The 17,771-nt window shown below is 40.3% G+C and overlaps 1 protein-coding gene across 1 annotated transcript in view; it reads right to left on the bottom strand.

The window, feature by feature from the left end:
• The window catches only part of UNC13A (unc-13 homolog A), a gene marked incomplete at its 5' end in the record, with an annotated part of 76,468 nt that extends 65,422 nt beyond the window's left edge, over positions 1-11,046 (bottom strand). The window contains 4 exons of the mRNA XM_044685309.1: positions 6,332-6,455; positions 7,025-7,142; positions 10,239-10,338; positions 10,992-11,046. Coding sequence (XP_044541244.1) covers positions 6,332-6,455; positions 7,025-7,142; positions 10,239-10,338; positions 10,992-11,046 — 397 coding nt within the window. The remainder of the gene's footprint in view (positions 1-6,331; positions 6,456-7,024; positions 7,143-10,238; positions 10,339-10,991) is intronic.
• Between the last annotated feature and the right edge of the window lie 6,725 nt (positions 11,047-17,771).

The raw sequence follows: 17,771 nt of genomic DNA, 5'->3' as shown, positions 1-17,771 counted from the left end.
GCTAGTGGAAGGCTGGCTTTTAAGTTCCCCTCACAGAAGTAAATAAATTAACTAGGAAAACTGGTTTCAAATGCACTGAAGAGATCATTTCATGGTATACTTGATCATCTCAAGTTGTAGTGCTTATGATAAACATAGGTAAGGAGGCCAACAGAAAGAGAGTTGCAACAATTATAATAGTTCTCACCTAGTATGATATAGTATAATGTAGTATAATAAACTCACCTAGTAAGATAAACAATGGTCTCTAAGTTCCCTTCCAAATATAGATTATTTTATCTATAATCTATATTCTTATAATCTTCAAAAAATGAAAAAATAAAGATACTGGCTCTAATTATCATTATTTCTTAGAAAAGCTTAACAAATGGAAAACAATCACCATACTCAGAGGCCAAAAGAACCCAGAAAGCAATTTAACTAGCAAACATTGATCTCTGCTAACCAGAGAGGCATAAAAATCAAAGACCATACAACTTTAGAGTACAGTACTTGCTCATTTGGAAAACATCACAGAAAAGGAGGATGAAAGATTTGTTTCAGAGTATTGCTTTACAAAAGAGTGAAAAGTAGTGAATGGGAAAATAAGGTTCCAAACAATTGGTGTAAGATCCAACAAAGCCAGATAATCTTGACAATAACTATAACTGAAATGGGAAAGTCAACAAATAGATATGAAATATAACACTCGCTAACATTTTTATAATTTATTTTCATCATAAATAGCAGTAGAATCACCATATATAGACTCTACCACGTCATCACTCAATGTAGAAGTGAAATTGGCATTCAAGAAACTGAGAACAGCTTTACCTAACTAAATGCACAAAAAGTCCATATGGAGGTGGCATTTTAAAAGGCATTAAAGAATCAATTTTGAAGATATTCCAAAGGTGAGAACTTTCCAAAAGGAATGAAAGAAAACATTGATTGTATTATTATTAAACAGAAGTTGGCTGAAAAAGATACCAGCAACCATTAACTGATACTTTCTTTCCCATCTACATAAAAACTTTATAAGAATGGTCTAGATAGGTACCGAGGGTATCCTGGATGAAAATATGAGAAAGGAATAAGAGATTTCTACAATCAAATTTCCATATCGTATCATATATTCAGTCACACAATGAAATGTGTAAAAAATACAAAATCTCATTGTGTTTACTATTTCTTGATTAACTCTCCCCTCCCCCAGCCTCACCCCCACCCCCGCCAAAATAAAAGCATTTGACTCAGTAGGACAAAATATATTCTTTTTTTTTTTATTTTAAACCCTTAACTTCTGTGTATTGACTTATAGGTGGAAGATTGGTAAGGGTAGGCAATGGGGGTCAAGTGACTTGCCCAGGGTCACACAGCTGGGAAGTGTCTGAGGCCGGATTGACAAAATATATTCTTAAAGGCTCTCCTTAACAAAGTATTTCCATGTATATGTTAAGATTGTACAAAATTCCATGACAGCTGCAATCACAGAGATAATTTTGTTTAATGATTCTCTGAATATCAGTAGGTCCTTAATAAGTATTTGTTAAAATAAATCACATTTATATAGCACTATAAGATTTTTAAAGTGCCTTTTTCACAACACCCCTTTGAGGTAGGTTTTGGAAGAATTATCATCCCTATCTATAGATGGGCAAACTGCAGCTCTGAGGAATTAAGTGATTTGCCACGGGCAAATGGAAGACAAGTATTTAAGGTGGGATTTAAATGCAGGTCTCCTGGCTCCCAATCTAGAATTCTTTCCATTATGCCATGCTTCCCTGGAATTAAATTGTTAAACAGGTGAGGCATAAAATAGAGAGATGTATACATGATGAATGTGTTTGCTGATGTTACTGAAGGTGTCCTTTGTATGCTAAATGGAAGGATTCCCAATTGATTGTGAGGATTTCCAAGTATTCCTATTTTTACATTGGGCCAATAGCATCAAGCCCAGAGCATTAAAGCTTGTCCTAAAGTGATTGCCCTGGCCAGCCAGAAGAGATAAGACCATCCCATTTACAAAAAGTTAAGTGTACTAGGTATGCAATAAGAATGCATGTTACCCAGATGATGAGAAGCAGTTGAATGGGAAGCCCATTGAGTTACTCCATCAAAGCATATACCTGGGATAGGCACAGCAGATGAATAATAAATTGAACTCAGAACTGAATCAAAAGATCAGAGCAGACAGAATAGCTTTTGGGAAGCTGTTCATTGCTTTCAATGATCCCAGGTTGCCTACTGCTGCAAAAGTCCATTTAAAAGTCCTTTTAAACATCAACAGTCTATTCATAATGCTAATTGGCTTCGAATCAGACAAAATATTAGGATCTCAGAAGATCTCAAAATTGTCAGAGACCCAAAAGACAACAAAAAGTTGCAAAGTTCACAGACTATAGAGCAGACTGCAGTCTCTCACCAATGATTTAAGACAAGGTAATCTTGTTGAAGGCAGAAATTGTTTAGGTTTTGTCCTTGAATTCCCAGGGTCTTGCACAGATCAGCTAGATGGTGCAGTGGATATGGCTTCAACCCTGGAGTCAGGAAGACCTAAGTTTAAATCCAGCCTCAGCCACTTACTTACTTAGCTGAGCAATCCTGGACAAATCACTTAATCCTGTTTACCTCAGTTCCCTCATCTGTAAAATAAGCTAGAGAAGGAAATGGCAAACCATTCCAGTATTTTTACCAAGAAAATCCCAAATAGGGTCATGAAGAGACAGACACAACTGAAACTACTAAATGACAACAAGCAGCACTGAATAGATCCTTGCTTTCTTGATTGACTTGCATTTGAGAAGAGGCATAAAAAATACTGACATCCGGGGGGAGCTGGGTAGCTCAGTGGATTGGGAGTTGGGCCTAGAGATGGGAGGTCCTGGGTTCAAATTTGGCCTCAGACATTTTCCAGTTGTGTGACCCTGGGCAAGTCACTTGACCCCCATTGCCCACCCTTACCACTCTTCCACCAAAGGAGCCAATACACAGAAGTTAAGGGTTTAAAAAAAATACTGACATCTATGACTAGAAAAGGATATAGGCTGGTCATGAAACCATTAAGTGATGACTAATCAAAAGCTCTAATGTTATTATAGAGCAGGGATTCTTAATCTTGTTTGTTATCATGGACCCCTTTGGAAGTTAGTCTCGTGAAACCTATGGATTCCTTTTCAAAATCATGTTTTTAAATGCACAAAAATAAAACAAAAAAATAGAAGTACAAAGAAAACAATTATATTAAAATACAATTACTAAAATTTTTTTAAATTTTTAGATTATAGCCCCAAGGTTAAGCAGTCCATCTAGAAGAAGGCTTCCAGAAAGTTGAGTAGTTCCATTATGAAGAACTAATGGAAGGATATGGACAAGAATTACATAGGATGCGATTGTTGTGATAGATAGCAGTGGAGGGACCAACTACATCAATGAGATCAGGAGTCCTTCAAAGATTTGTTCATTTTGTACCATATAAATGGAGTCTCTTTCCCTTAACATTCAGTCAAGGCAATCTCCAAGTCAGTCCTTAGTCCCTTTTCATCCTAAGGCTGCTGTGCCAGCCTTGGCACTCCCATAGAACCAAGGCTGATACCCTGGATATGGCTTAGAGAGAAGGGCTCAGAATGTTCCCAAGACACGGAAATTCTTACAGAATCTCAGACTCTAAGAAAAAGAACTTTAGAGGTTATACAGACCAAATCAGACCTGAAGAGTAATCATTATTGCCACATTTCTGAATAGTTAAAACCTTCTAATGATGACCTTTGATGATCTCAAATAACAGGAAACTCACTGCCTCTAAAAGAATCTCCTTCCTCTTTTGGCCAAATCTTTCCTTCAGTCTAAACATTCCCTGTTCCTTTACTTTATACTCCTATTTTAGGGTTTCCAGACACTTTCCTATCTTGGTCTTCCATCTCTGGATAAATCCTAGCACATTAATAACCTTCCTAAAATGCGATACTCAGAATAGCACAGTTTGATGAGAGCAGAGAACAATGAATGCCTTCACTGCCTCCGCTATAGACACAAAACCTCTCTTAAGGCAGAGTAAAATAATGTTAACTATTCTGACCAACTCATTATGTTGTTGAGGCATAATGAGCTTAGAATCTATTTGAACCCTCAATATTTTTTCTTTTTTAAATTATACATAAACTTTAACATGATATTATCAACACTCCCTTCTTGTATGAGTCCTCTTCTGAACATTCTTCTACTCTCTTCTATGTATTTTTCCCATGCTTCATTGATGCTTATTTCTTTCTTTTCTCCTGTATTTCATATTATTGTCACTACTTCCCACTTTCCCCTTTCCCAATGAAAGACATTTCTTGTAACAAATAAATATAATGAAGCAAATAGAATTCATGTTGTGTTGGTCACATCTCAAAATCTATGTTTCATTCTGTATCTATAGTCTATCACTGCTCCACCAAGAGGGAGACTTTTTCATGCTACATTGAATTTAGTTAAATCTCTCATAACTTGTATTTTTATAGGGTTTTTTTTGTAACAAAGGACTTTACATTTATCCAAAGTAAATTTCATTTTATTAAATACAGCCCATTGTTTACACCTTGTTTTGATGTTTTTCATATACTTTGCTCTATGGGCTATCTATACATTCTTCTAATCACCAATAACAATGTTTAATGGAGCCAGTTAATGGAGAGAATTCTAAGCCACTCCACTAGAGACTTCCATCTTAACTGATATTGATCAAATCAGTTTGTGTTAGGTTGGTTGCCCCATTTGGAATCTGCCCAGCTGAAATATTACTCATCCTAACCCTGAGAAATAGTTCACCTGGACCTAGTGAACTAAACCAATTTTGAATAACTTGAGTGTTTTCTCATTACCTCCTTATTTACTTGGAATTCCAATTCCTTATTAATCATTTTAGTTCATTTCAGTCTGAAGGTCTCTTTGTTAGAGAAAATGGAAGTAAAATCATTCTGCTTTCTCTCCATTGTCTGTTATTTTTGTCCCATCCATCCACTTTCTCTTGCCTCCGACATAGATAAAAAGTCTTGTTATCCTTAACATTCATCACCAGTCTTAGCTCATGCTGACATTGAGTGTAGCCAACACTGTCCTTATCCTCTATGATATGCTTTGTACTCATTCTCTATGACTTGCCCTTGATTTCTTCTTCTTTGGGTATCTTTTAAATCTGAGTTGGCAGATGAACATTCAGGATAGTCACACTGGTTTCAAGGCAGCTCACTCTTTTCTTCCTTATTAGAAACATTTGCTTTAATATGATCAGAACTTATTTCTTGAAAAAAATCTCATCATTCTTGAGCTGACTTCCCCTGTAGAATCTTACAATAATATCTTTTCCCTGAATTCTAAAATCTGTTCTTTCAAAGTCTAGGAAACATACCAGATAATGCCCTCCTTCATCTACCATAAATTTTAAGATTCTCCCAAGTTCTACTTTGGTTTCTAATTCTTCCTTATTGGTTAGAATCAGGTCCACATGACTATTTTCAGGTATTCAACTTTTAGTGCCTGCTTAGACAGTCAAAGTCACTCATCACAGTTATATAATTCTTCCTTGTGAGCTGCTTCTAGAAATCATCATCCATTTCTTTCTTCTGGCCAGGCAGGCTGTAATATGCTCTTGTAATAATATTACATCTGTTCTTGTTCCATTAATTTGCAACCAAATGCCCTCCATTATACTTTCTGCATTTTGGTTCACAAATGTCCACATAGCAGTATATTTTCCTTTTTTTCTTTAAACATTTTTAAATTTTTATAAAATCCCTTACATTCCATCTTAGAATCAATACTTTATATTGGTCCCAAGGCAGAGAAGTGGGAAGGGCTAGGCAATTGCAATTAAGTGACTTGCCCAGGGTCACACAGCTGGGAAGTGTCTGAGGCCAGATTTGAACGTAGGACCTCCCGTCTCTAGGCCTGTCTCTCAATCCACTGAGCTACCCAGCTGCCCCCAGTATATTTTCTTTTTTTTTTTTTTTTTTATTTTTTTTTATTTTTTTTTTTTTATTTTAAACCCTTAACTTCTGTGTATTGACTTTATAGGTGGAAGATTGGTAAGGGTAGGCAATGGGGGTCAAGTGACTTGCCCAGGGTCACACAGCTGGGAAGTGTCTGAGGCCAGATTTGAACCTAGGACCTCCCGTCTCTAGGCCTGGCTCTCAATCCACTGAGCTACCCAGCTGCCCCCCCCAGTATATTTTCTTGATATAAAATGCTAGCCATGAGTCAGATTCTAGCAAGTCTCAGAGTAAAGGGAAAAGGGGAAGAGTAGGATTTGGGGGAACTCTAGGAACTTTCCTTTGACAGGTAAGTTTTAAGTTCAGCCTATAGCACTTACCCAAGGGCAGTTCAAATCGGGTATCCAGAAGAATTCGATGGAAAGTGGGATCCTTGGTACCACAGATCTCATTGTCTGTCATGATGACTTGAGAGTCCAAGGTGAGCCATTCACCAGGGCCCTCCTGAGAAAGGGAAACCCCATCAAATCCAGAAGTAGTCAGAGGAAGGAGGTTGGGGGAGAGCAAAAAAAAATCAAAAGATTAAAACTGCTGTTGAGGAAAAATCTTCCTGGAAGAATGTAGGAGCATGAGGTGGCAGGTACCCACTTTTTCCCTCAGTGCATGCTCATTCTAAACCTCATGGTGATTCTCCATTGTGAACTATTTTAGTCAGTCCCTTTTTCTAAACATTTAAAATATTATGTAGCAGAGAGTTTTTTGAATCAAAGTTGATATAGCTACAGAAGAGGTACTCTTTATCCATCAAAGAACAATAAATATACTCCCCCTTTCCTGGTCTATGTTGGGAAGAGGGGAAAATTCCATAAGAAAGATGAGCCAAGAACTATCCCCAGCTCTAGGATATCTCCTTTAGGAAGCCTTCTTGGGGAGCCCCAAACTTGCCAACATCATCTTTAATCACTCCTCCCTGCTACTGTCCTGTCTCCTTCCCCACTTTTGAACATACATTCATTTTTTAACTATAGTGCCTGGCTCTTTGCCTCTGTCCATCCACCATCGCTTGTGCTCACCTCATTAGACTGGCGAATGGTCCTTAAGGGGATCCATACTGTGCCCACCATGGTGTCCCAGATGAGCCCTTTATTCCAAACTTCCACGGTCAGGCCAAGGTCCAGGCGATTAATTTCACTGCAGAAGAGGTAGGAGGAAAGGGGGAGAGCAATCATTCATAAATCCAAGGACAAAATGAGAATCTAAGGCAGTGGATGAAGTGTCAGGGTTGGAATCAGGTGGACTTGAGTTCACATCCATGCTCAGATATTTCTCAGCTGTGTGTCCTTGGACGGGTCATTTTCTCTCTATCCACTTCAGTTACCTCAACTGGAAAATGAGGATAATGATAGCATTTACCATAGGTTGCTGGTGATAAATAGTAGATAGAAGCCTGGGTCTGGAGTCAGAAAGATTTGATTTTGTACAAGTTATTTAACTCTGTGTGTACACACACATACACATATATATGTTCATACTATACACACAAAATTGTATTTATATATACACAATATGTACAAAATTGTATATATATAATACAAATTTTTCATGTATGTAGAAACACAAAATTGTGTATATTTATAATACAATAATAATATATCATAACAATGTATAGTATCACATCTTAAGATGCCAAATAAATGTTAGATTTTGTTATTGCTATTATTATTATTTAGAGCTGGAGAGGATGTTAGAAATCATTCAGTTAAGCAGCTATCTTTCTCTTTCCTCCTTCTCAACCTAAGCCTCCCATAGCCCAGTAGGATACTACAGAGCCTGGCAAAGCAAGCACTTTGGAGTATTCTTCTTGTCCCACAATTTTGTCCCCTCCTTTATCCTGGAAGACAGGCACAGAGGCAACCAGGTAGTACAATGGACAAAATGTTGGACCTGGAGTCAAGAGTTGAGTTCAAATCCAATATTAGACACTAACTAGCTGTGTAACCCTAGGCAAGTCACTTGGCTCTCCGTTTCATTTTCTGCATCTGTACAATGAGGATAATAATATCACCTAGCCTAAAGAGTGTTTATGTGGACTAAGTAAGCTTACATGTAAAGTGCTTTACAAACTGTAAAATGTTATAAATAATAGTTATTATCATTATTATTGTATCATTATGCTGATGCTTCTCATTCCCACCAAGGGAGGAAAGAACTCAGAATCCACACTCCCTCCTCCCAGTAGTGAGAAGTTAGGTCCTTCCAGGCTCCACTCCACAGACATGATTACTTATACCATTTGGCTAAAACAAATACAATCTCTTAGGTAGAATGGATGACCTCTAGGCCTTATCACTTAATGCCTTTTAACTCTCCTCCCCTCTCTACTTCCAATTAGAGAATGAGGTCCTTGAGAGCAAGGACTGCCTCTTTCCTATTTGTATCTATGGTACTGGGCACACAGTGAGCACTATATACATGCTTTCTCATTCAGTCATTCATTCACTTAATAAATGTTGGTTGAATTGAATGAAACTCAATTTGCTTATTCTGTTCCTAATGCCTAAAATCTCTCTCTCTCTCTCTCTCTCTCTCTCTCTCTCTCTCTCTCTCTCTCTCTCTCTCTCTCTCCTCTCCTCTCCTCTCCTCTCCTCTCCTCTCCTCTCCTCTCCTCTTCTCTCTCTCTCTCTAATATATATATATATCTTCCAAGAAGCTTTCCCTGATCCCCTTAGTTTGTTATGATTTTCTCCTTTGACTCATATCTATTCCTTTGTTTTCCCCCTCTCTATTAGGTGTATCATGCAGTATTTTACTCAAAAATTATCAGTGTTTGTTTTTTCATCCTATACCGAGCTATGAATTCCATAAAAGTAGGGTCTTGATCTTAAAACTAAACCTTGACTCTTCCCCAGACCTGAGTGCAGAAAGGCCATCTCTATACTATTAATAGACCTTAAATAAATATTTGTGAATTTGTTGTTGTACTTCGTTCTACCCTACACCCTCCCCACCCTGCCCCACCAGACTATAGATAGTTAGAGGTTTCCTAGTGACCATCCTTGTCCCGTACAGCTTTTCTGTGTTGTCAAGGGCTTTTGTTGGCCTCTCTCACTCCTCAGATCCTGGGCCCTGGACTCAAGCCAGCTCTGCCCAGCATCCAGATAGCAGCAAAGGCTTATGTGAGCGGGTCATGGCATGTTGGAAAGAGTGCTGGGCTGGAATTCAAGAGACCTGGGTTGGGGCTGACAGCCAATAAGAAACATTGAACCCATTTCTAGAGATGAAAAGGGGAGTGGATTTATGACCAAGGACCTCTGGGAATCTCTTGGTGGAACTATATTTTGAAGGAACTTAGAGAACAAGCTAAAGAGCCTAACTGAATTATGAATTGTGGGGCTGAGATTTTCATGTCTCAAGCCTTCATTCTCTGACTTACCAGTTTTGAATTCTTGGTTTGGTATGATATGTATTTTCCCTTTAGGGACTAGCAAAATAATAGGATTGGGAACTAGAAGGAGCCTTAAAGGCTATCAAGTCCAACATTACCTCCAGTCAATAGGTAAAAAAACTAAGGCGTAGAGAAAGAAAATTATTTGATCAAAGGCACTTTAGTGAGTTAGGAGAAGGGCACTTGTGATGGAAAAACAAAACCAAACCAAAATCCAACCAATTCTCATCTTGAATGAACTAAGATGGAGAAAGAAAGAAAATTGTCCACACCAAGGCCAGAGGATCTGGGGAAATGTGGTACCTTAACAACAAGGTAGACAGATGGCAGTAGGAAGTAGAATAGAGAATAAGCCTAGCTGTCTGTTGGGAACTAGGGGAAAACCTATGTGACTGAATTTGAAAAATTTTGGCCCATCTTCTTGCTTGGCAGATTTCTTTTCAGACTGAAAAATATGATCCAAGTAGCTGAATAATGTGGCACAGTGAAAAGAGCAATGGACCTAGAGCTAGCCAACCTAAGTGTGAGTCCTAGTTCAACTACTGAGTCCTTTGGTGACCTTGGGCAAGTCATTTTGCCTATGTGAATTTCAGATTGCCCACTCATTAAATGCAGATTAAGAATTCTCACCCTACTAAACCCTCAGTGTATTTGAGGCCCAAATGAGAGGATAGATGAGGAAAAGCTTTGTAACCTGAAAAAGTCTGTAAAGTACTATGTACATATGAGTAATTATTATTATCACTCAGTCCTGTGCTCTGAGTCAGCTTCCTCAGCCCTTCACAGCTGCTGGCCCTGAATAGATAAGCAAGGGTGGCTACAGAGGTGCCACAGATACTCACAACATGAAATCCTGCTCCCAGCATGGCAGGTTCCCCCGCACCGCGATGGTGGTGCTCTTAACATTCTGCACCTTCAGGGTCACATAGGTATTGAATTTTTCTGGGGAAAGAGATAGCAGGCAGAGTGAAAAGGTTGTTGGGATTGAGCCTACTGGGTCTCTCTGACTCCCCCTAGGTGGCTCCAACTTGTCGACATTAAGACTTCCTAAACCATTCAGGATCTAGGCAATCTTCAGGACCATACGCTCAAACACTTTTAAACAGTCTCAACTCAGTTAACAGAACCAGAGTCTATTGTCCAAGGGTCTGGCCTCTTGGGCACCTGAACCTACCTACATCTGAGCAGGAATCCCAATTACAAAATTCCAGAAGAGTAGTCAACCAACCTCTACTTGAAGGTCTCCAGTGGCAGGAAATTAATTTTAAATCAAGGCAGAATATTTCACTTTTGGATAGACTTAGTATGTTTTGCTTATATTGAGCCAAAATCAGTCTTCCTTCAACTTCCTTCTACTAGTCTAAGGAAAAGAAGTACACATCTTCTCCTCAAACCAACCCCTTCCTCCCCAGTAGAGAATCTATGTGTTTGCTCTGGTGAGACACTATTTTGTTACAAAGGATTTGGGGAGGGTTAGAGAAGAAACAAGCTGCTTCTCTCCTTCTATCCCAACTTCTATCCCTAAATATTCCCTATCCAAATGAGTGGTCATCTACACACTTCTATCATAACAAAGGACAAGGGAGGACACTTACCTTGAGCACCATCAAACTTGGCTTTTTTGACTGTAGAAAGAGACAGAGGGAGGAGGGAGAGGAGAAGAGAGGGAAAGATGGGGAGAGGGAAAAGACATGGAGATGAAATGACAAGGAGAGAAATGGAGATAAAAAGGCAAGTAAAGGGAGAGATGAGCAGAAATGAGAAGAGAAAAAATAGGAGAGAAAAGATGGAAAGGAGAGAAATGAGAGAGAGAGAGTAGGAGTGTTGAGAAGAGATGGGAGGAGAAATGAAAAGAGATGGGAAAGGGATAAAGAAAAGGAAATATGTGAGAGGAAGATGAGTAGGAAAGAGGGGAGAGGGAAAGAGGGGAAAAGGCAGAATGTTATTGAAAAGGCAGATAAACATAAGCTGAAAGCAGGAGAAATAAGGAAAAAGGGGACCCTCAGTCCTGGGCCCAGATATTCTTTTCCCACCACCCCTCATGCCCTACCCTTAACTTTCCCTCTGGTGAAGAAGCTCTCCAGCCATCCTTTCTCTGAGACCAGAATAAACTCTAAGCATTACAAAACAAGAAAGAATTGGCATAGAAACATCTTATGAGCCTTAAACCTGAAAAAAAAACAGGGCATGCATGTGAGTATGCAAGATACATGATAAAGGGTAGAAAGCACAGATAAAAATGTCAATAACCTAAGGGAAGAAGGAAGATTTGACCCATTTTGTCTTTAGTGGAGCTTTCTACCAATGAAGTTTAACAAAGCACTGTCCCTGACAAAAATACCTCCACTATTTATCCTTTTTCTCAAAGTTGTGGGTTGTCTTGGAGAGGAGGAAAAGGAAAGTGTTTTATCCTATTCAGGACTCTACCTTCTGAACCTTTAGCCCTAAGGATTTGGCCAGAGGCCCCTTTTAGATGAATGATACCCTGGCAAAAGCAAGCACCCCACTCCCTCACCTTACTTCCTAACTTCTACTCCTCAAGCCTTTCCCATCAGTGGCTGGAGAATGGAGTTTAACAGGAGCCCCTACTGAGCTAATGCACTCATTCCTGGAAAATGTCCAAGCTCTTCTGGGGGCTCCCTTCCCACTGCTAGGAACTGCAAGATGGAGAGGGAAATGGATGTATTTCTGAAGACATTAAAAGCTAGGAAGCTATTCAGAGAGATTGTGAGAAAAGAGAAAAGATTGGGGGAGGGAAGGAAGAGGCCAGAAAGGCATGATGAAGTCAGACTCCTGGAGTTAGACTTTGGTTAGTCAGATGTCAGTTAGATTCATTGAGAACAGCCTTTTGTCCTTGGAGAGTAATGGCTTAACTTGTCTTTCATATCAGGGGGGTGGGGTGGAGAGAAGGAGAGGGATCCTTTCTAATCACCCAAATTCTCATGGAAAGAGAGGTGAAAGTAGTCTACAAAAGAGCGAGAGAGAAAGAGAGAGAGAGAGAGAGAGAGAGAGAGAGAGAGAGAGAGAGAGAGAGAGAAGGAGACAGGAGAGAGAAGAGACATGGTTATAGGAAATAGAAGAAACAGTGAAATTGATAGATAGGAACAGAGGGACATGGGCAAAGAGGAATAGAGGAAGACAGGAAGTATGAGAGAGAAAGGAAAAACAAACAGAAAGACAGACAGACAGAGACAGAGAAAGCCAGAGGCAGAGAGAAGATCAGATGCAGGCTGAAACAATAAAGAAGAAAGAACAAAACGGGAGGGTGGTGAGAAGAGGGAGAGAGATGTGAGGAAAGGAGAGAAAGGAGGAAACTAGGAGCCCCAGAGAGACAGAATGCACCTAGGGCAAAGAAAACTGCCTTCAGCACTGAATTAGGGACAGCTCCTTAAACCTACTGCTGACTGCCTATGTTGGGCTATGGAAGGGGGCTGAAGAAGAGTTAGGAACTGATTTAAAGGAAAGAAGTCCAATCTCCCCTTGCTTCCTCTTTTCAAGAGCCCAAGAGTAGGGTCCAGCACTGGAAGCCTTTTCTGAGCCCAGGTCCAAGAAATGGAAATATGGTTTCTGGCTCCACAGACACCCTGAACCCAGGCAATAATCCTCATTTCTATTAGGTACAGAGCCTGAGGCTGGAAGTCAAAAGGTTTGAGTTCTTTCTGCCATTAGTTCATTGCATAACCTCAGGCAAATAATTTATTCTCTCTGGGCCTCATTAACAAAATGGAGATAAGTGAGTTCCTATCATTTCCTACTGTACCTCTTTTTCTTCAAAAATGTTGTTTTATCACATGGCAATTAGGTTGAAGCAATGGATAGAGTGCTGAGCCTGAAGTCAAGAAGTCAGGCAGATTCAAATCCAGCCTTAGACACTGCTATGTAATCCTGAGCAAGTCACTTAACTTCTGTTTGCCTCAGTTTCCTCAACTGTAAAATAGGGATGGTAATAGCAGGAGCCTAATTGAGATATTATTTGTAAAGGGCTTAGCATGGTGGCTGTTACATAGTAGATGCTTAATAAATCATTTCCTTCCTTCCTTATATGGGATGACTTTCTGGGATGAGAAGGAAAAATTCTAGTGATATAAAAAATTGAAATTTAAAAAAAATGTATGGTAAGGCAGGGCAGCTGGATGGCTCAGTGGATTGAGAGCCAGGCCTAGAGACAGGAGGTCCTAGGTTCAAATCTGACCTCAGACACTTCCTAGCTGTGTGACCCTGGGCAAGTCACTTAACCCACATTGCCTAGCCCTGTAACAAATAAAATTAATTAATATAAAAGGATATATAAAAAATGTATTAGGGTTTAAAAAATTTAAAAAAAAAGAAAGAGAGAAAAATGTATGGTAAGGTACCATGGAGGCAAGAAAATATTGTGCACTTGTGGTAGTCTTTTAGCATCATCAATTCTACTACAAATGCAATTTGAGAAATATTTATTAAGTACCTAGTATACTCAAGGTGCTTTATTAGGTACTGAAGATATAAAGACAAAATCAAAGTAGACCCTATCCTCAAGGGACTAATTAGAATTGTTTCATCCTCAGGAAAATAAGGACAACCCTGATCTATGGGGTAGATAGAAGGAAGATAAGGGAGGGGACAGAGACTCAGTGACAAGGATGAAGATTGCAAGAGAATATAGATTCAGTGAAAAGATTGGCATCTCAACTAAAGAGATAGGAGCTGAGGGAGGGGAAGTTCGACTCCGAGAGAGACGTTAAAGGCTCAGTGAGCGGCAGGAGAAATAAACAAGCGAATTAGGGTTCAGAAAGAGGAATGGGATCTCAGCGCTAGGGGTCAATAAAATAGTCATGACAGCTCCTTTGGACCTCAGTTTCTTCATCTGTAAAATAAGGGAGTTAAACTGGAAGATAATCTTTACCTGTTTTTCCAGGTTAAAAAAAATGGAAATAAAACAAAACTTCTAAGATCCAATGACCCAGAAACAATTTCTCAAACTGTGAACTAGGGTCCACATGCTTACTGCTTCCCTTCTCTTTTACACTCTGTGACCCGGCCGCCTTCCATTTACTGAGGGTGATTGACTTCCTATGGCCTTCCATAAACCTGGGAAAGCAGCCATGGGGCATTATGGGTGGCCGCATTCATCGCTAAGTTCGCTGCTCCTGGCCTATGACCATAGAGCTAACGTGAATGGGTGATGCCAGGAGAGAAGCTCCGAGCCCCGTCCTGGCGGGGCTATTGCCAGATTCCGTGGCCCCTCCCCACGGCCGCTCCCAGTCACACGCTCCAGGGCTATTTATAAAACTGAGCTGCCGCCAGAGGAGGATGTGGGTGATGCGGCCAGCCGCTGGGAGGAGGTCTGAGTCAAGTACAGGGGGGGGAGGGGCTGGGAAAGAGGAGGGAAAAGGGATGGGGAGTGGGGGGGCCCAGGGGAGCCACAAGACAAGGCCCGCCCGCTGATAATGAGCAGCCTGGAGACACCTTATTATTAAATCTCATTGTAATTAGTATGGCTGTGATCCACCAGCATCCGACACCCATTTACTAATGATCAGAGACAGTGTGGTGCCTCTAAGAGAAAGCCCTGTACTGGGTAATCAGGAGACCTGGTTTCTGGTGTCGGCTGTCACTAAATTCACTGTGTGACCTTGGCCAGCCACTTCCTCCAGCTGAGTCTCAGTGTCCCCATCAGCAGAATGAGGATTTGGGGCTTCGTGCTCAATAAGAACCAACAGTCAGTCACTCCCTTCTGCAACTCATCCTCTCCACAGCTGCCAAATTGATATTCCTAAAGTACAGGTCTAACTATTGCCACTCCCCTCTTCAAGAAGTTCCGGAGGCTCACTCTTGCCTCTAGGGTCAAATGTAAACTCTTGTATGGCATTCAAAGTCTTTCAGTGGTCAGTCACCAAGCATCTATTAAGCACCTACCCTGTGCCTCCAAAGTCTAGCCCAGCCTAGGCTGAGTTCACATTCCTTTTCAAATATTCTAAATCCCAGCCAAATTGACCTTCTTGTTATTCTGTTTCACACCATTCCATTTCCCACCTTTGTGCCTTTCCATGGACTGTCCCTCTTGCCACATCCCTCTTCCCCTCTCCTCTTGTAATCTCTACCTTTAATCAAGGCTTGGCTCAAGAGCAAGCTCCTCCATGTGACCTTTCCTGAGTCTTTTCTCCCAGAATTATATTTGTATATTTTGGTATTTGCTTATCTGTGTCCACATTGTTTCTCTGAAGTATAATATAAATCCCCTGAAGATAGAAACTGTTTCATTTCAATCACTATATCCCCATCACCAAGCCCAGTGCCTGCGACTTAATAACTATCAAGTCCTATTGAAATGGAACAGTATGGTACAATGGAATGAGAGAAATAACCAACAGTCCAACCATCCTCTGATCTGGTCAGACCACATCTGAAGTATCTTGTTTGGTTCTGAGCCAGGCTGTAGATCAGAACCTGAGGAGCCAGTGACCAGGATGGTGAGGGGACCTGAAACTATGTGTAATGGTGATTAATTAAAGAAGATGGCAACATTAATACTAGGAAAGGAAAGATTTGGTGGTTGGGGGACATGATGACTGTGATCAGATTTGAAGTAGGAGAGAGAATAAGTTTCTTCTATACGAGCAAGAAAAAGAAGGGATTGAAGAAACCTGAAGAGTTGAAGTTCAGCTCCACTTAAGGAAAAACTTCTTAACCATTAGCACCATCCAGAATTAGAATTTGCTGCTTCAGAAAATTAGTAAATCACTGGAGGTCTTCAACAGAGGCTACATGACTTCTTTTCAGGGATGGTGTGGAAGACATTACTCCTAGATATGAGCTGGGCTAGGTGAAACTCTGAGGTCCCTCTCAGCACTAATGTTCTCCAGATTTAGGATATTGCTCACTCCAAATTCCTCTGGGCTGTTGGTCTTATTTTATTGCCTACTCTGAATTGCCATGAGGCTTTGGCCTTGTGGCTGCTTCTAAGATGGAGCCAGGTCCAGATCTTGGGTAGAATAAAATAGAGTAGTGGGCTCTCCATTCCTGGTGGCCTCAGCCTGACAGAGGAGTAATCATAGGGACTGGAGTGAGCTGGCTCTCTATTGGCAGGATTGTGGGCAGTTGAATTCAACAAACATTTATTAGGTACCTAATATGTTTGAAGTGGGGCAGCTAGATTTCTTGGTGGGTAAAGCACCAGCAGATCTGAGTTCAAGTCTGACCTAAGACATTTACTGCCTGTGAGACCCTAGGCAAGTCACTTAATCTCTGTTTGCCTTAATCCAGTGATGGGCAAACTATGGCCTGTGGGCCAGATGGGGGGGGGGGGTCTGAAATGTTCTATCTGGCCCGGAGACATTATTCCTAATTTGACGAATACATTGAGTAGGATACAATACAATGAAACTTCAAAAGAGTTGCCTTAGAAACAGACTGACAGATGAGCATTTCCTTTCCTTTGGCCCCCTCTTTAAAAAGTTTGCCCATCACTGCTTAAACCACTAGAGAAGGAATGGCAAATCAGTCCAATATCTTTGCCAAGAAAACCTCATAAACATGGTATACTGGGTCATGAAGAGTCAAGTATGACTGAATCAATTGAACAACAAAAAATATTTCAAGTACTTTGCTAGGTACTAGAGATACAAAGACAAAGCCAAACAATTTCTGCCCTCAAGGAACTTACATTCTACTGAAGAAACACAAAATATATAGTGATAAGTAAATACAACGTAATTGGAGGAAGGAGAGAGCAACTGGGAACAACATGTAGCTAGGAAGAGAAGCTAACATGATCTAAAAAGATTGACAGGTGGGACCAATGGAAGGGATAGGGACAGGCACTGAATCTGTGACTTCATTAGTTTTGGAAAATTCCAAGTGAGGAAATGCCCCCTACCATTGTAGGTCAGTACCTTCTCTGAAACGTAGTTTCCGAGAGCAGTGGACTCAAAATCAAGTAGAAACTAGGACCACTAATTCATATACAAGGATCCCTTTATCAGCAGAATGATTTGGATTCAAAATATATTATCTATGTTGTGTTGTATTTTTATGTATTTTGTTCAATATTTTCTAATCATAATTTAATCTGGTTTCTGCCACAGAGGGGAGTGTTGCTGCCTACCTGTAGCCCACCCATGGCATGTTTGACATGCCAAGAAAAGCCCAAATTGGGGCATGAATGGTCAGACGTGACTGAAACATCCACACAACAATGAACTTTGTGTTCATGTTGATACTCTCATTCATTTAGAGCAGTGATTCCCAAAGTGGGCACCACCTCCTTTTGGTGGGTGCTGCAGTGATCCAGGGGGGCAGTGATGGCCACAGGTGCATTTATCTTTCCTATTAATTGCTATTAAAATTTTTAAAAAATTAATTTCCAGGGGCACTAAGTAATATTTTTTCTGGAA

This window comes from Gracilinanus agilis, chromosome 1 (assembly GCF_016433145.1).
Source record: "Gracilinanus agilis isolate LMUSP501 chromosome 1, AgileGrace, whole genome shotgun sequence".
Taxonomy (NCBI): Eukaryota; Metazoa; Chordata; class Mammalia; order Didelphimorphia; family Didelphidae; genus Gracilinanus; species Gracilinanus agilis.
This window is presented reverse-complemented; position numbering and strand designations above follow the sequence as displayed.